General features: G+C 36.3%; 1 protein-coding gene across 3 annotated transcripts in view; it reads left to right on the top strand.

Annotated features, from left to right (window-relative positions):
* TBC1D32 (TBC1 domain family member 32) overlaps positions 1-19,152 on the top strand; it is a 167,205-nt gene that overhangs the window by 74,029 nt on the left and 74,024 nt on the right. For all 3 annotated transcript variants that reach the window (XM_014611068.3, XM_059733326.1, XM_019479552.2), the window contains 5 exons: positions 31-147; positions 3,883-3,971; positions 15,989-16,111; positions 16,874-16,982; positions 17,885-17,978. In XM_014611068.3, the coding sequence (XP_014466554.1) occupies positions 31-147; positions 3,883-3,971; positions 15,989-16,111; positions 16,874-16,982; positions 17,885-17,978 (532 nt within the window). The remainder of the gene's footprint in view (positions 1-30; positions 148-3,882; positions 3,972-15,988; positions 16,112-16,873; positions 16,983-17,884; positions 17,979-19,152) is intronic.

Raw genomic sequence — 19,152 nt, 5'->3', positions numbered from 1 at the left:
GAATCAGTGTTTCTTCTCCCCTACCCTCAGTCTTTTCTAGCTCTGGTAAACTTGCTATCCTATCCTGCTATTTATAAGCTCATAGGTAACCAGGATATACCAAATAAACCTGAATATTCTCTCCGAGAAATTCCTACAAGTATTATAGTAAGTATTTTTTTTCTAAATATAATAGTATATAGTTTTACTTTGAACAAATATCATCTTAACATTAAAATAGTTTCTCTGTCTGCTGTTTAGTATTATATTTTAAAACTATTTTTCTGTATTTTTTATTGTGTACAGCATGAGGGCAGTATATGCACATGGTACTCTGTGTTAACATAAATTTCACTCTGAAATCCTAGGAGTAATTGAAAATTTTTACCTAATTTGAAGATCTTTATTATGTTACTTTAATTAAAATCACTCTTTCTTGAGCAAAGCGACCTAAGAACATTTGTAATGCCACCCCCATAGTACTGAGTGCTTTACATGTAACTTCAGCATGAACATTTAAAAAGGTAGCATGTTAGGTTTCATGAGGCAAATATGGCAACAACCCAAATGTAAAAGCAAAATTACTAGTCAAGTTATAATCTAAATGTAGTGACCTTAAGTAGTGGTTTCACCTTCCTCACTTTAGTTTATTCACTGTCCCCCACACTCAAAAGAAATGTCTCTCCCTGTCGCCTCACACATCACATGCAAATTTCAACACTAACCTTGAAAGCAGTTAAAATTAGATCTTTGTTAATGGATCAAAATGGTATATTTGTATTGCAGTGATGTATAGGATTAGTCAGCAAGTTTTCAGCCAGAAGTCAGGATCTTAGACAACTGTTAATTTCAAGAAAAAGAAAGTGTTTTTAGTTTGTAGTTTTGTCTTTTGGATCAGGAAGTTAGTGTTTTTATTTTTGTTACATTCTCTAGGTACATTTAGGTGATACAATGAGGAAGTATCTTTCCATTTTTCTGTGATTTGAATACTTCTGTTCAGAGTCAAGCTGGCATGTTTTGTGAGTCACTGAAGGGAGTAGTCCTGTGTTGAAAGGGATTCCGTGTTTTGAAGATTACAAGGTTTAGGTGAAACTTTAGTAGTGATTTGTAGCTTTCTTAATTTATGGTGGGGATAAAAGCGCATACAGCACACTTTTAACAAAACTTTTAGTTTAAGTGATTTGTCTAGAGTTGTAAAAAGTGTTTCTTAATATCATGCTAGTTTTACTTGCATAGATGTATGATATAAAGATCTATGTCGAGTCCTCAAATTGTACTCATTTAGAGTACACTGATATAGAGTCTTCAAATTATACTCTTTATATCTGCATTAGCTGCTGTACAGCTTTACTCCTTAGCGTCTCTACAAATGTACTCATTCCTCGGTTTCCCTCTAGAATTTTATTTCTCCATAATGACTACCAGTGGCCCAGTTATCTCCCTCCAAGGTTTACAGAACTCATCTCTGCCCCATCATGGCAAAGTCCTTCCTAGGGCTTATAAATATGAGAAGATGCTATGGTTGTCAGACAAAAATACCTCAACATCTAAGTTTCTTTCTGTGCACACAAACAGACATTTTTTTTTTTTCAATCCTTAATGAATCATTAATACATTTTAAATATGAGAGACTGCTTTAAACAGTTTCTTTTCCCAAACTTTTATACCTTATATTGGATGTTACTTTACTTGTATTGGTAACTTAATTTCATGAAAATTTGAAATATAAACTAATGGATTTTGTGAAAATAAGATCCTAAATTTCTCTTTAATATTGTGTTGAAGTTTCTCATTGATTTATAGCAGGGCTAACTCGTGTCCTGCAGACCCTGGATGCTTGATGACCCATTACTGTGCAGTAGGGGTCTGTGTGCTGCCTGCGCAGCCTGCGTAGCTGGGGGAGGGTGCTTACTGCTGGTGCTGCCTGGTGGGGACAGCACCAATGGTACTCACTGTTGGGAGGATTGCCTGTGCAATGTGTGGCTTCCAGCCACACTGGTCTAGAGTCAGACAGTGATTCTCTCTGGTGCTCCTGAGGCCATGCATCTTAAACAAGAAGCAGATACAACAAATTGGATTTCATCCAGAGTAAACAAAGCCATTAAAGATTTCCTGGGTTTGTTTCTTTTGACTGATTTGTCCTCTCCATGACCGAGACCTTGTAGAGAGGCTTCTGTGTCCCAGCTATCCTCAGAGCTGTCACCCAGAGTCTCTCACTCCTCTGGCAGGGTCGCCCATGGCAAGCAGGCATGAGGAGAGGTTCTAGACACAATACAGTCTAAACTCCAAGTCCTTAATAGTAAATTAGGTGAAAGAAGAAGCAAATTAGGTCAGGATCTCAACCACTATAACAATAGAAGAAGACAAGATGGAGGTCTCCTCTTGTCTAGGGTTTCCCTTGCAACCAGGCTCACATGTCCACCTTGTTAAGAGTGTGTGGTTGCTGTTTCCGTACACCAGCTTCCTCACATTAAACAAAGTCATGTGCAGGCTTCTGCCACGGGAAACAAGATGTCGTGTTGCTAGAGGAAATTCTGCAAGGACATATTGAAGACATACCTCAAGAAAAGGGATGCTGATGTCAAGACTTGGGAGGAGCTGGCTGCTGACTGACTCAGTTGTGCCACAACCTCAACATCCTCAACCAACCAGCTGCCCAAGACATCTTGCCTTTGAAGCAGAAAAGAGAGCAGAGGAAGGAAAAGGAGAGATATCCTGGCCTACAGGTTACCCTCCCCTGTGGAAAGATCTACAACTTCTTCAGGCAAGTGTGTGGCTGAAGGACTGGCTTCTAGTCACCTCAAGACTCTTCAGTGAGCTGTGGTAGAGATCATCCTTGAATTGAGGGGCTGCCACCAACAACATTTGCATCTAAGAAAATGGCATCACTGGATGTTTTTGTGAATTTTGTGTTGTAGTTGTATTTTTTTTAATTAAATTATTGCTTTAGAAATTGCTATTTGAATATAAAACAAACCAGAGGGAGAGAGAATTCATTTATAACTGTGGAGAAACAGTAGGCAGCCACTGGTTGTTTACAGTTACAATAGACACTGTAGGCTAAAAAATAAAATTAGAGAAATGAAACCCTTACAGAGTTAGGGAAAATATGTTCCCCATGAGCTGGTTATTCTGTAATTGTCCTCCTCTGAAACATATGGTACTGGCTGTAGTTAGATTGGATGCGAGACTAACTGGACTGCTTTTCATCTCCTGTGGCCATCTTTTGTTTCTATAGAGACTGATCAGCACCACAGGTGTTAAATAAATTAGCCAGGTACTAAATAAAACTAATTTTCCATATTTTTAAAATGTAATACCTTGCTATCTTTCTCATGTGTTTAGGTTTAATAGAAATTAAAGTATTGATGTGTCAGTATCTTGATGTATAATTAGTGACATTAGGATTTGGACAAGCATCATTGTAGTCACTTTAAACAGCTGGGGAAACTGCAGCTCAGAAGCATGCAGCCCTAGTTATGACCTAAATGTTACATCTGCATGTGCTTGTAGTGGTGCAATTTAGCTAAGTTCTCCTACCTCTGATCATGAATGGAAGAGGTTTTGCTACACTGGGATTGCTACAAAATCATGCTGATGCAACAGTTGCATTGTAAAAGCTTGTATTCATGTCCTTTGATAGAGATATACTTTTATGTCTATAAATAAAATGGGTATTTGGCTTGCTTCTGAACCATTGAAGTAACTGGGAGTTTCTCTATTGATTTTGGTGGGAGATGGAGCTCTAAAGACCAGCAATGTCTTAAAAATAAATTTGTAAAAAAACCTGTTGAGTTCCTTGAGTAGTGCTATGCTTTCCAAGAACCATTCATACATAAGTAAACATATGTTAGAAATGTAAATAAATTCATAAAGAATTTACATTAATGTTATATTTTTCAGGATATCATTGACAGACTTATAATTTTGAATTCAGAAGCTAAAATTCACTCTTTATTCAATTATGAACAGTCTCATATCTTTGGTCTAAGGTAAGATGCCTTATTTTCATTTTCTATTCAGATTGTTTAAATAGAATACAGCAAGCGTGTAGCTGTTGTTTCTAGTAAATCTACATTATGGCATTTTATTATGAATGAAAGTAATATTCAGTTAATTTTGTAATTTAGAAAGGTTGACTGAAAAAAGCATGATACAGAATTAGGAAACAAGCAAATAATAATCTTATTTTCAATAACTGTGTATATGATATTTAAAATCAGTTGCACCCGATTATTCAGTATGGTTGTTTGAAAAGAAAATCTAGTGCATCCTGCATGATGCATTAAAATTAGTCTGCCAAATAATGATGTATGCTGAGTATTTAACATCTTTTTTTTATGTTTAACCTATCCACAGTAAGTTTGCTTATTTTAATTATATACTAATTCCAGTAGTATTCTTATGCTTAGATCAGAGAATATCTCTATAACTTGAATGAACATATTAAATATACCCACTGTATGAGGTGTTCTGCTGTTGCATCTAATTGCTTTCCAAACATATAAATTCAGAAATAACCACTTATATTCTTTCTTTTTTACTAGACTATAAAATACATGGCAAGATACTGTTTTATTTTTATATTTTTGTGATTCCAGAAGATTAGGTTTCTTTCCTGGGTTATAGTTTACCTTTTGAAAAAAATTGAGAATCCTTCTTTGGGCAGAGTAATGATCTCAATTATTTCATGAGCCAAAAATTAGTTTTCTAGCCGTTCCTTCATAACAAAATATTAGAGAAGATCACCCCATATAGGATATGTATTTGTGTTTGGTGCGCTATAGATTGCAACACATCACATGGATGTCAAGGACTATATGAGTAGCAGCATTTTGAGAAATGCAGTATGAAATCCAGGGTCAGATTATTTAAAAAATAAGGGTAATAAAATCAGCAGAAGTGATGAGTCTTGAGACTGACTTTAAAAATTGATTAACTATGTTAACTGAGCACCCAGGATGAAAACCTGAAGTTAATGGCACCATTGATGTTAGTAGTAGAACTCTTAATGAATTCAATAGGCCAAGATTTGACTTGCAAAAATGGCTGTTTTAAAGATAAAATATGAATTTGTCTTCATTTGTGTTCTATCTTGCACCCCAGTGCATTTTTTACACAGCAAAACAGAACAACCTGCTAATTTGGGTTCATAGCTGACTCCTAGATTTCTTTTAGGTTGTGCATGCATCCTGAATGTTGACTGCTTTAAAAATATTTTTAACGAAGACTCTATCCTCCGTATGAAGGTAGCATGGCTGCTGACAGATGTAGGGGGAAAAAAGTGTGCTTTACTGGAAGAAGCAGTGCTTTAGTTTGATCCAGGTCTGAAGCTTCTGTAAAGATCAGGTGCTTCAGTGGGGCTTTTTGGCACTTTTATCTAAAAACTGATTTAATCAAAGCATCAAAAAATCTCCAATAAAGTGCCCAATCTATACAGATATTGGGCAAACAGGGTCCAACCAGTGCAATGCCAGTTCTGAACATGCGCTGGGCTCAGCGTGGGGGTGTGAGTTTAAAGTAAATCACAATTTTTGTTTTTTAAGTCTGTAAGCAGCCTATGTGATCAGAAATTATGTTTAAAAACACATATAGAAAAAGTACAGATGGGATTGAGAGGTCACTGAAAATCTGAAGGTGAGGCATTACATTTTACCCTAAATTATGAAAAGGACTGGCCCTGCTTGCCAGATCCAGAATGCAAGTCCTGTCCAGTGTGGGCATCACAGTATGTTACCTGGATTGGCCTCACATGCAGCCTGCATCAGTCCCAATCCTATGTGGGATGAGGTACATGGGGTTCATCTGGGATACACACTGTGACCCTACATGCTGCATTTGACATGTACAGCCAGTCTACGGGTGCAATCTGGACTAACCCTGGATCTGCATACCTCATATAGCATATGCTGTAGACTGGCCCTATGTGCCACTCTGGCTCCAGCCCCTACATTGTGTTTAGCATGCATACCAGATGGGCTCTGTGCAGCCACGTGTAGCATGTGGTGTTGGGGCTAGATTGTGCTGCTTGAAGCTCTGAGACCCACAGACAGCACTGCAGGCCAATTGATAGGTTTTTATGGGCTGGATCTGGCCTGCAGGCCATTGTCTTTGACACCCGTAATCTAAAGCCTTTCAGTGCTACTCATTACAGGTGAGGGGTCCACTACAGAGCGAAATTACAAGTAAATTATTTCTTCTGGCATCTGACAAACTCTGAATCCCTTATGGAATTATAGGTGCTTAAAAGATTTGAATACAAATCCTGAACCATTATATTAAATGGCCTTTGGCCTTATTGTCAAGTATTTCTTGTAATAATGATCTTGAGGTTATTTAGGTATTGAAGAAAATAGACAAATCACACTCATGCACACACACAGATACACACATGGACACGCATACATGTATGTATACTCCAGATACTGTAATATCTACAGTTTTTATGACAATAAATTTTAAAGAACCTTTGGAAAACTCTTTTACACAATGAGATACTTCACAATAAACACAATTAAGACCAGATGAAAAACAGCAGTTTGCTATGTCTTCAACGGGGGTGTATGTGTATATGTATATAATGTGTGTGCATGTGTGTGTTGAAGACAGCAGACTGCTGTTTTTCTCATATATATACATTATATATACAAATATACATATGCATGCACACACACACAGACACACACACAGACACACACACACACAAGTATAATATTTTAAGAACTGATAAATGTTGTCCAACTGTTGTTTTGGTAGTAAATGCTGTTTTAATGTTTTAAAAAACAGAACACAAATTACATTCTGCTAGGTAATGACCTTGTAAGGAAACATACTGGATAGGAGGTAAAAGTGTGCTTAGGGGTATCTGGAAATATTCCTGATTTTGTATCTGAGACAGGTGAATTATCCACCAATCTTTTGTTTTAATATCAACACATTCCAGCTAAAAATTACTGTTCTTGAGTTTGTTCGAGGCATCCTACTATGTCTTATGTTTCACCATTGTATCTTAAGTTTGAAAACTGTTAGTAAATAATCTTTATACATTTATTGTTTTAATGGCTTTTAAAAGCATGTGGAAGTTGAATAAGTGGTAACAGTTATGGCATTGGCAAGTACAAAGTTTTATTATGGTTAATTCAGTTATTACAATGGTTCAAGAAGTCTATACCACTTCGTACTCATTCAAAACTCCCTTCCAAATTAATTTTGGAATTTATCTTAATATCATCTTGCCCATATTGTTCTTGTAAGAGCCTCAGAGCCATGTTCAATCAAACATTAAATGTATATATTTCACTAAATCCCGTTTGAGATTAATTTTTCTTGATCTCCTCTGCAAGCATTGTTGACTACAAAGATGTCTCTTTTATTTTTTTTGGAAAAGAAATCCTTTCTTGTATAGTCAGTGTGCTTCCTTGCCTAAGTCCTTAAATGATATCAAATTTGCTGTAAATTACAGCAACTGGTAATGTCAAATGGTGAACTGTGACATCAGAGACAAATCTGATAGAAGCCACAAGTTAATTATAATGGATAAAGAATCTGTGTAGAAACAGATGACTAACTAAATCAACAGTGAAAGGAAATCTAATGGTTTACAAGTCCATGGTGACTGGGCATTCAGTTTCTATAACAGCACGATTTCGGTGAATGTTCTAAAAAATATTGTCTCAGATTTGACACACATGCACATCCATGCACACGCACATCCATGCCCACGTATGCACACACATTATGAAAGGTTAAATATTTAAAGAATAAATATGTTTATACTGGCAATGCACTACTGGTTAATGATTAGTGTGGGATGCAGTCTGGCAGGGAAGGGAAGTGGCACAGTACCATAGGAACAGGAAGGTGGCAGGGTAGCAGAAAGGATTGAGAGGGGGAGGGGTTGGGCGGGTGGTAATAGTATCCATAATGCGCACACAGATCTCTAAAGCCCATTTACTACATTTTTCTTTTTAATATTTGGGTGCATCTATATGAGACGTTGACTGTGCAGTAGCTGAATAATACTGCACAGTAGCGCGTTACAGCACTAATAATGCTCATATACTACTGCGCAGTAGCGTAACTTAAAAGGCATTCACTGGTGCTACCGAGTAGTAACTTCAGTTACTGCACATTTATTTTGTACTTGATTATACAAGTACGAAATAAATGCACATTAACCACTGCACAGTAGTGTCTTGTGTAGATGCACCCTTGATAGCAGAATAACACTTGACCTAAGAGTATATACTAAAGTATCTCAAATATTTTGCAGTACTATTCCTTAATGGGTTGGTCATTTGGAGGGCAAATGTTTCACTCATTTAGATGATGCTCTGATGACAATGGTCAGCCTTTTTTTTTTATCTTGCTGCTTGTCCTTGGAGTACTTATAGCTCGTTTTTTTAGTTCATAGGCATTCTTCTGTTGCTCACTTGAATAGTAAAGATAATAGTGGAGTTAAACACCATTCTTCTGCTCATGCTATGCTCATCTGACTTCCAGTGTCTTGTACTTGCTAAACTTATTTTTACTTTTTAATGAAATTATGATAGGTCATTCGCCTTAAAATTGGGATTTTTCACCTATTTATATGTGTAACTAGTAATGTTGTGTTTCTTTTTTAAATTATGTATGTAGTTCCTATCTTTTAGGTTTGGGTTTCCTTGTTGGTTGTGATAAAAACAAATTAAAACTTTGTAGAAGGATGACCCTGCAAGACCCCAGGTTTCATCTTTCTTTTTAGAAGTGTTTGTCTGCTCTGCACTGTGTGGGGTAAAAATTAAAATAGAGAAAATGCTAAATTATGGCTTTGTACAGCCATTGTCTCTCACCTAATCAAAAAGACCTTAATGTAAGTGACTGCAGATCATGTCCTTAATGGTCAAGATTAAATGACTGGTTCCACATAAAGAGCCCTCCCAGCCTAAGTCTATATCAGTTCTTCATAGTCCTTAACAACTAGGGAGGGTCCTGGCATAAGAATGTCATTCATTAGTTTCACAGACAGGTTTGAGTTCTGTTGTCTTGCACATCTACCGAGATTCCATGTTTTGATCCCATCATCTGGGATCTGTGGGCATTTATAGACATGCTTCGGGAGGCGTGTGGAGGTTGGGGGGAGGGGGTGGTGCAGCTTTAATTAGTGCAGCTTTGAGAGCCGTTCTAAGTAAAGTGCCAGGAGCGTCACATGTATCAGTGTCCCCATGCTGAAAAATTGTGGCGGAGCACTTTGAAGTAAAGCCCCACCGCCATTTTTCAGGATGGGGATGCTGATACCCATGACACTGGAGTCTCCTGGAGCATGGTAATTACCACAGTCCAGCACACTCGATTAATTGAGTCTGCTCCGATGCACTGTAATTACCGTGCATCGAAGCACCCTCCCTGCACATATATACAAGCCCTGTGTGTTTTAGCTCAGGTAAGCCTGAAGGCCTGGCCTTTCCAACTATTAGGCTTGCTCTGTAAATGAAGACTGTCAGGTACCATTTTTCAGAAGTAGGACTCCACAGTCCAGCTGACAATACTGGATACTCCCCCTTTTCTATGTAGATTAAGTATACATTCCCCTTGGCTTTCATTTGTAGTTGCTCAGCCTGCTGGGGACGTGTAGCTGTCTAAGCAAAAGGGCACAGACTTTGCAAAGAATTTCTAAGCCAATCTCACTTATCTTGTGGATAATGCAAGAACTATGGGGGGGATGGGGAGACCCAAATCTACCTATTTTCTCTATTTTGGTTTCTTTCCCACATTATTTAATGTCTGTTCAGGGACTCCAAGTTTCTAATGTCTTGTTTCCTCCTTCTTACTTTTGGCTCAGTTGTTCTGGTGAGAAATCTTGTCCTTTTCATAGCTTCCAGTCCTCTTTGTCATATGATTTCTTGATTAGTCTCAAATCCATGTCAGGGAATCTGTTGATTGATTACTACTTACCTGTCAGTTCAGAATAGAAATTATTAACAAATAGTTTGTAACCAGGTCCCCAAAGTGTCATAATTAAAGTTCGTGTCAGGTTTAGACTGCGAGAAGCAGAATAGGTCTTAGTCAGCCTGCCCGTACAGGTTGACAAAGGAACTGAAAGCTGTTGGGGCTCGTGTTCCTAATATGCTACTGCATAAATGTATGGGTGACAAAAAAGCATGTCATCAATCTCAACAGTTACAATCTCTTAGAGGATTTTAAACATGCAGTGCTATGGGAGTGCACATCCTAGGAAAAAATCTGCGAGCAATACAATACTCAAAACTAAGTAAGCAGAAAAAGGAATAGTTTCATGTTAGGGATCAATTTTTTCCTCTGAGGCAAAGAAACTCATGAAATGCTCCTAGACTTGTGGACACTTGGCTGTGATAGAGGCAACAGAAACGGTTAAATTGAAAGCCTGTTGCATAAGGACCTGATTAGCCATCCCCTTTCAAGGTTACTCTTTTTTTTTTCTGAAGTTTCTATAACTAATATTGACAAACTCATAAAACATGATTACTAAATACTGATGACATTACTGTTACTGAAAACTAATCTGCCAGTTATAGGGGATCTGCAGATATTTATAAGGGGACAAGAAAGGAAAGTTAGCATCCTGTAACTGAAATTGCTCAACACATTCACTTTTAACCAAGGTATGAATTAAGGGGGTCCATAAGAGACAGGAGCCCCCCTGTAAGATTTGAAAATCATAACCTGGGGGGGTCTTCGATCAGATTGCTCCTTCACTTAGGTAGACTTGTTATCAATGAACCGGTTTATTTTTTATTTTATTTTTTTGCAGCCTCCACCCCACAAGCATCAAAGTGTAATTTGAACCCTGTTTTTAATCGCTTTTAGCCATTTGTAATATTCTAAGTGAATAGGAGTGACCTAAATATTGTTTGATATCAAAGTGTTTGATATAACTGTATTGAATGTTTAGATGAACAATTTTTTAGACCTGACTGTCACTGCTTTTCGTATAGTAACAAGCTAGTGGGCACCTAAAGACTGACTACAAACTATTCCAGATCGGAGCTCTCCAAATATATTCCCTTTGGAAAATGATAATTACAGGTGAATAACTCATTTCTTTACGTGTGGAGAGTGGAGATATGTAACTAAATAAAGAGAACTTACATGTGTAAAACTGGAATTTTTTGAAACTGGCATGATTTTAGGTTTAAGCAGTTCATCTTTTTTTCACTAAAGCATTCATTTAGGTTCTAGTAAGGATAATATTTTTTAAAGAACTGTTATATTGCTCTGTGTGCGTTCCCCCTTTAGAATTGATTATGTACTCAAGAGCAACTCTAAAAACCTATAAAAGTCAATTTGCTTCTAGAGCAGGGGTGGGCAATGTCTGGCTCATGGGCTAGGTTGGGCTCATGGTGGACTCCATTTCCCAGCCCCTGTCTGTGTTGTGGTGGCTGGTTTCCCTGGAGACCCCAATAGCAGTGTTGCTATGACAGTGCAAGGGCAGGGTTTCCATGGAGACCAGCCCCAGCAGCAATGGCATGGCACACAGCTGGACAGAGAGCTGCTCTGGGGCTGGGATCTTGCAGCAATGACAACGTGGTCTGGAGCTGGGGCAGAACTGTGATCCGCTGCCTGCACACCCAGGGCAGGGGTGTGCAGGCAGCGGATTGTGGCTCTGCCCTGGCTCTAGACCACACTGTCACCACTGCAAGATCCCAGCCCCGGAGCAGCTCCCCACCCAGGCATACACCCTGCCACTGCTGCCGGCTCTGGTCTCCATGGAAACCCTGGCCCAGCACTGTCACAGTGCTGCTGCTACTGGAGTCTCCATGGAAACCGGGCAGGGGCTGCTGGGAAATGGAATCTGTCCGCTGGCCGAATCCACCATTTTTGCCCACCTGTTCTAGAGTCACTTTTATTAATGTCAATTCAACAGTATGAATCTACAGAGGCTACCACATTCAGAAAAAGGAATGAAATTAGCTATTTTCAAGTTTGTATAGTAAATAGTTTTCCACTGTTAAGCAATATTAGATTTTCATACAATACATCATGGTGTGTACATTTCTTTTATAATGTTTTCATTTGTTGCAGGACTATAGAATATAAAAATATATCATGTATATTGGCTTACAGAATCTAGTCAGGAAAAGATTTAAGAATGAGAACTTTAATGGCTTACACTATGCAGCCATCTAAAAATCAGTCAGTCTCTTGAAAGTTGCCTCAGAGCTATATGTGTTAGCCAGAATTTTATATAGTATACTATAATAAAATCCAAATGACTAAACTTAATTCCAGAGAACCTGAGAGATGAAGAGGCATTTATTTGTTTCTCAAATATTGTACATGGGATATAGATAACTTCATAGGTTTGACAGATCCTAGTATTAAATGCTATAGCATCTTTTTTCCATTGTACTATTTAAGTATTTATTTTCTTTTGCTATGTAATGTACCCTCCTAAATACAAAAGGTAGACATATACAGTTGTTATCACTAGGACAGCCCATTTTTAGTATTTTAAAGAATGCATTCCTTTAATAGTATCTGCAGTGTGTGTACTGTTAATTAATAGAATATACGGGTTAATGACTGTTCCGTAGTAAGAGGAATTAATTAACTTGCTTTCTAAAGAGAGAAGGTATCATCCTTCACATTTCTTCCTCAGGTCAACATGCTATTTAAGTTGGCTCTTTTTCATTTTAATAAATGTCCCTTGCATTATACTTAGTTAATCCTTGAATGGGTTGAATTTATTCCTGCCCACAAATTAAAAATAATTCATTTTTAAATTGAAGGATTTTTTTCTGTATAAAAAGAGTTTCCATGTGAAATTTTGGATTTTTAAAACCTCTCTCATTTCATTTTCACTTGAAGATCATTATTTTCATTACTGAATCATTACATTCTCTCACTAGCTTCAGGAACTTTTTTCCCATTCCACAAACATATAGAAATAATGTGTTCCATGGCCAGGTATCTCAATTTTTAAGCCAAGAGACATCCCTCTCCCACAGACCTAATGATCCCTGCACTGAGCATGTCTACATGTGCCCCAACAGTGCAGTTGTTACTGCGCTGTCATTTAGTACTTGCTTTAGGAAGTACTGAATGATTTCACGGTAACAGCCATTACTGTGCCATGTAGGCAGTTATTTTTAGCAGCTGCATTGCCGTAGCAATGTGCTATAATGAGGTAGCTCATTGCTACAATGACATAGTGTCAGCATCACGGCTTGTGCCTGCCAGCCGACACTGTTGTGGTAGCTTGTCGCTACAGTGACATAGCGCCTCATGTAGACATGTGCAGTGATGGTGTTTGGAGAGTCATGCTAGGAATGAAGGGTTTTTGCTTTTCGTAGATTTTCAAAATAAACCTTAGTAAGTACTTTCTACTTAGAAATTGGCAACATGTTTTTTGTTGTTGTTCTTTTTCTTTTTTTCTTTCTTTTAGGATCCTTTCTATTTTAAGATCCTTTCTAGTTTGAGTAGGCCTTCCTTTCCATCTGTAGTTTCCAGTGCGTCTCAACTATGATTTTGGCAACTTCTAGTGTTTTTAGGAGGGGCATCTGTTACAAATGCATTCAAGGCTGATGCCTTGATTTCTACTTGTACATATACAAAAAAGCTATTTAGTTAAAGTAGTTTCTTGAACAGATACCCAGTTCGCTACAGTTTGTTGTTTAGATGGGATGCCTATCATCCTTTTCTATGATGCTTACTTGCAAGTCAGTCACTTGCACTGGATGTCATGGGAACAACTACTTGATGATGATAAACAGGTTATTTACTTTACAATAGCTAGAGTTCTTTGAAACGGCTTTCTCCATATGTCTTCACAATCTGTCCTTTTACACTAATGTAGAGTCACAATAATGGATTTTTGTTATTGGTCATCCCAGGATGTGTGACATTGACAGTATGATTTTTCACTTAATGTAAGAAGGGGTCATTAGCATTTAACTATTAGAAATAACTGAGAGTCAGTGCAATGTAAAAATGGCAGGCCCATTGTCAAAACATATTGCTTTACTTAATCTTTTCAAATCACAGTTGTTCATCCTTAAATCAAAGTAGTTTGGAGTTGAAAGTGAACAACATAAATTAAAACCTATCGTTTTATAAGTTGCCTATCTTTATATCTGGGTTTGGTATCTTTCATTTCCAAGTCACATCAAGTCTTAAATAGCTTGACTATACCTTCAATTTTTTTCAACAGCATAAAATGTAAAATGAAATGCAAATATACAAAAATAACTGACTAGATTTCATTTGTGAAATTATTCACCAGTAATTCTGTTTCTCGTAGTACTTCACTCAATCTATGTGGCAAAAAGCAATTACAGAGAGAGAAATATGACTCCTGTAGTAAGGACTATAAAGAACTGATATAGACTCATATTTCTCTATGAGAAATAATAAGGAGAATAAAGATCTTTCAATCCAAGCTAGTACACACACACCAGTCGGTCTGTTTCCTTAAAATTTTAGATTTCTACAGCAACGTATATATGAGAAATTAAACGGGAAAATGCCAAGAAGCATTCCCCAATGAGAGAGAGAGGCAATATAGGGTGGAATTTGAAAGACTTGAACAAAAAAATTACTCATCAATAATTTTTCCTAGTTCATTTTCTTCTTTTATTTTCATCATATCTATATTGAGAAGATGCTTGGAGCAAAGACCCAAAGGTGGCAGAGTTCTTTTACATTTGGAGCACTTAAGAGCCAACAGATTTTAGCAGAAAGGAACAGATCAAAGTATGAGGAGGTGGAACAGGTAGCCACTTGACAAATTTCAAAAGCAGATTCTTCTTCTCTGGGACTAAAAAAAAAAACAGCTTTTGAACCTGGGTTGTTGTTTGCTTGATTTTTCTTTTGTGCCATAGAAAAATGCTAAGAATGAGTTTGTAATCTCAGATAAAGGAAATAGTTAATTAGAATTGAATAGAAATACAATTTAAGGAGCAGAGCTGAGTTACAAAATATATGCGTTATCATGCTGGCTATTTATTCCTTGGTTGTAGTTGCATGAATTTGCAGGTGTTAAATTATCGAGAGAATGTCTCCCCAATTTTCCCTGTTTTCATGAGAAACATATTGAGAAGTACAAGGAAGAAAATGAGCACTGGCTAACAGACTACAAATTTCAGACAATATGTATTCCCTAGCTCTCATCTAGTCTTACATGAATGCAGAGTACAATACTAATCAGTCTTAATTTATGATGTGTTTTACTTCTGTGACAAAATAGAAAATGAGAATAGCAACAAAAACCTTAGTGATATATATTTCTCTGTAAATGGGGCACCTTCAGTGAAATTATTTTAATGTGGTATTAGCATGACTAGATTTATTTTAAAAAACACAAAAAAGTTACATTTTCAATGCATCGTATTATCCTGATTAATGTTCCAGATCTACATTAAGTACTTTGAAGAAATAGAGCATTGTTGTTGGTAATTTGGCCTGAGGTTGTAAATTAAATTTTATTTAGTTTACTGCCATGTGTTCTGGTGATTATTATGTTTATTTGCCATAGTGCTGTATTCATCTTACACAAAAAAAATAGATACATAGTTTCGGTATATACCAAATCATTTATTACATTTGATCTTTGCATAATATTTGATTATATGGTGTATATAGTACTTACACTTCATGATGATGTAAATCTGTATTTTCATCTTTTTTTTTCTTTTAAAGTATTACCAGCTCTGTCAGTGTGTCTTACACTTCAGTACATTCACTGTTTTATTAAGTCTATATCGTGTTTGTTTTCAGGGGATAGTCAAAAATAGACTAAGCAACCAGCTTATGTTTGTGAATGTTTTCTCCAGTTCCTCAGTGTAAATTTAAAAATCTATTGGAAATTATCTGTTTGTTCAGGGCTGTGCTACCTGAGTGGTTAAAGAGATAAAACAATGCTTCCTGATCTAGTGCAGTCAGTTTTAAGACTTTTTTCCCCTTTGAAATTTCATAAATTTGTTTTGGCCTTTCCTATTCTGCATTACTAGATTCTGAAGTGATATGCTCTAATTAGATGCATGTCCTCCTACAGGTTGTTAAGTGTGCTGTGCTGTGATCTAGATACACTTCTGCTTTTAGAGTCCCAATATAAAGTGTCACAAATTCTACTGAATGCTCAGAAGGAGAATGTCGTAGAAACTTCTGATGGACCTGGGTAAGAAATGACCAATATAAATAAGATGTTAAGTATCTTTAGATCTATTCCAGCAAATACTTATACACTTGAATAATTTTATTCATATGAATACTCCCACTGAAATCAATTAGACTCCTAACCTAAGTAAAATTACTCATTTGCATGTTTGTAGCATTGAGTCCTTAATGTTTAATAAAAATGATATGTATTTAAAACCTAAGAAAAAAGTGACACTGATTTTTTTTTTCACATACAAAATAAAATAAACTATACTTATAACAATAGTCAGCACAACAGCATGATTCAAAAGTCATTTTCAGTTTGCATTATTTAAGGAGTCTTGTGTCTATGTTATAAAGTTATGGTATCTAAAAAGATGCATATGTTGAAATTTTCTCTTTATAACAGACTTCATTCTTTTTATGATTTTTAGTTGCTAATTACCTAAGCAAAATTAGCTAGTGTGCAATCTTTCCTCAAAGAAAGGCCTATAGTGCAGATAGTTTACAGGAATTGAGAGCTATTAAAATCACTGTCAGTTTCTTTATTATCTCTCTTGGCATGTTGAACGTTAAAAACTTGCCACTTTCTGTGTTTACTATTTGGGATCAATACAGAGCTGACAACAAAGTCCTCTAAGGGAAATTAGGTGAGTTCTTCCTGTCCTTTTTTTCTTGTACAGGTGTAACCCAACTTACAGTGAAACTCTTTGACTCTAGTGTATCGCTGAAGTAATTTGCAACTTGGGTCACTCATAAATCAAAATATTTTTCCCCCTAGAGATTTTATAATTGATGGTCTTTCTGTAGAGAGAAACCATGTTCTCATTAGGATGAATCTCATTGGAGGACCACTGGAACGGATTTTACCTCCAAGAATACTAGATAAGGTAAGAAAAAAATTGAAGGTTTTTTTCTGTTTATGAGCATTTGTTCTAGGAGTTCGCATTTATATTGCTAACTACTACTTCACTATGTTATTTACCATCAAGAAATGCCAACCTTGTGTACAACAAGTCTTAATATTTTCTGTTGTTGGCAAAGCAGTATGCACAGTAAAGATGTTATTCCCAAAGCAAAAGGGCTAATATGTGCTTCAGTAATGCCATGGTCACATCATGCGATCTTACAGTTTTATTAAAAGTTGCTTCTCTGTGAAAATGAATTGTAACTTATCTTTCTTTTTGGTTTTTACCTTTGATAGTTTTCAGTTTGTAACATTTTCCTTTTATCTAATGGTTTTACCTTTCTTCAATTCATCTGGAATATCAAATACCTGTGGCTCTTATTAGTATTCCCACGGTGCAATATTTGTTAAGCAGGTTCTTTGTTAAGTGTTACGCTTCTCAGTGACTGTCACTCTCATAAAGATGAGATGCAAATTACTGTCAGCACAAAAAGACAGATGGATCAATGTATAACATTGGAAATACAATATTTCTTTTGAAAGGTGTAATTTTCCTTTCAATGAAAAAAATTGTAAAATCAAAATTGTCAACATTAGTTACCAGAGCAGTTTGGTTAAACCTTCTGGTTGATGCACTTGCTGAATTTTGTATCTGTTACCTTTTCTTTTCATTATGGAATATCATGATATTAAATTGTGGTATCAGATAAATTGTGCAGGTAACAAACATAATATATAAGTAAAACTTCTGACAAATCTATTGGAAATTAATTGTGCAATATTCAAGCTTTACTTGTAGATGATTTGGATAAACACTGTTAATTCAATTGCTAATATCACTTCTTGTCATTTTTGAGGGTTTTTTTGTTTTTTTGCTCCCCTTAGGGTAGTGATCCATATCCCTGGCCAATGTTTTCATCATTTCCTTTGCCAAGATGCTATCTTAAAGAAATTCCTAAGAAAACTGATGTCAGACAAGGTAACAAACCCAGATAAGAAGTCCAAACACCAAGCAAACATCTGTACCAATTTATTTTTATTCTTTTCTCACAACATAATCTTATAAATAGGCTGGGATTTTATATTGTTATATCTATTTGGCTAAAGAGGTTAGTTTGTTTTTAGTTGTGTTGCTTTGTGTATCTGTCAGTCTGCAGAGCTCTACTTAGTAATCCGTTCTTTATTCAAACTTCAAGATTAACCTTTTGGCTCGTCTCGGGTGGGTGATACATGAGATATAAATACATCATCTGTCTGGCAGCTGAAGCAAGACAATATGGTTAAGCTACAGGATTTTTTTTGCACTGTTTTCTTGATTTCAGTCCCTGTTTGTAAAGCTTGGTGGTGTGTGAAATAGTGCTTAGGAACAGTTGGCTGCTGCATTGAATATCAGTGTGGAATGTGGAAAGATGGGGAATTGTCTAGATAAAACAGATGAATATATATACAAAAGCCAGTTTCAGGTTTGATTTTGTGTATGGAGTACACTAGAACTTGGTGAATAATTTATAACAACTATTCTCTCTATTTTGCCTGTTCAGATTGTCTTTGAACAAAGTATAAGATTCTCAGAGACTTTTATCATTAGAAATTATTTCTGGATTCCTTCAACAAATAAGTTTTGATCTATTTGTGATTTGCAAAGACCCAAATGTAAGAAATAATATATTAATACTAGACCAATTTAGTAAGCAATTTATAAGCACCTAGAGGATAAGATGATAAACTGCCAACATGGATTTGTCGTGAGTAAATTGTGTAAAACAAATTTAATTTCCTTCTTTGATGGGATAACTGGCCTGTGAGATAATGTATGTTGACTGTAGCGAGGCTTTTGATACTGTTCTACGTGATACTATAAGCAAACCGGTGAAAAATGTAGTTTGGACCAAATCTTCCTAAGTGGGTACTTACCTTAATTTAAAAAAAAATGTGTGCACAAAGAGTAGTTATCATCTGTTCACTATCAAGCTAGGATGCCATTTCAAGTGGGGCTGCATAGGCTTTATGCTCAGGTACATTCTATTAAATATTTTCATGAAGTGTGGACTATGGTTGATGCTACACTGTGGACAGTTTTTTGGTTTTTTGTTTTTTTTTCAACAAATAGTATACTAGCTGAAAAAAGGAATTTTGGGGAGGACAAAAACAAT

The sequence above is a fragment of the Alligator mississippiensis genome, chromosome 1, assembly GCF_030867095.1.
Source record: "Alligator mississippiensis isolate rAllMis1 chromosome 1, rAllMis1, whole genome shotgun sequence".
Lineage (NCBI taxonomy): Eukaryota > Metazoa > Chordata > Crocodylia > Alligatoridae > Alligator > Alligator mississippiensis.
The sequence above is the reverse complement of the archived record's forward strand: the minus strand, read 5'-3'. Positions and strand labels throughout refer to the sequence as shown.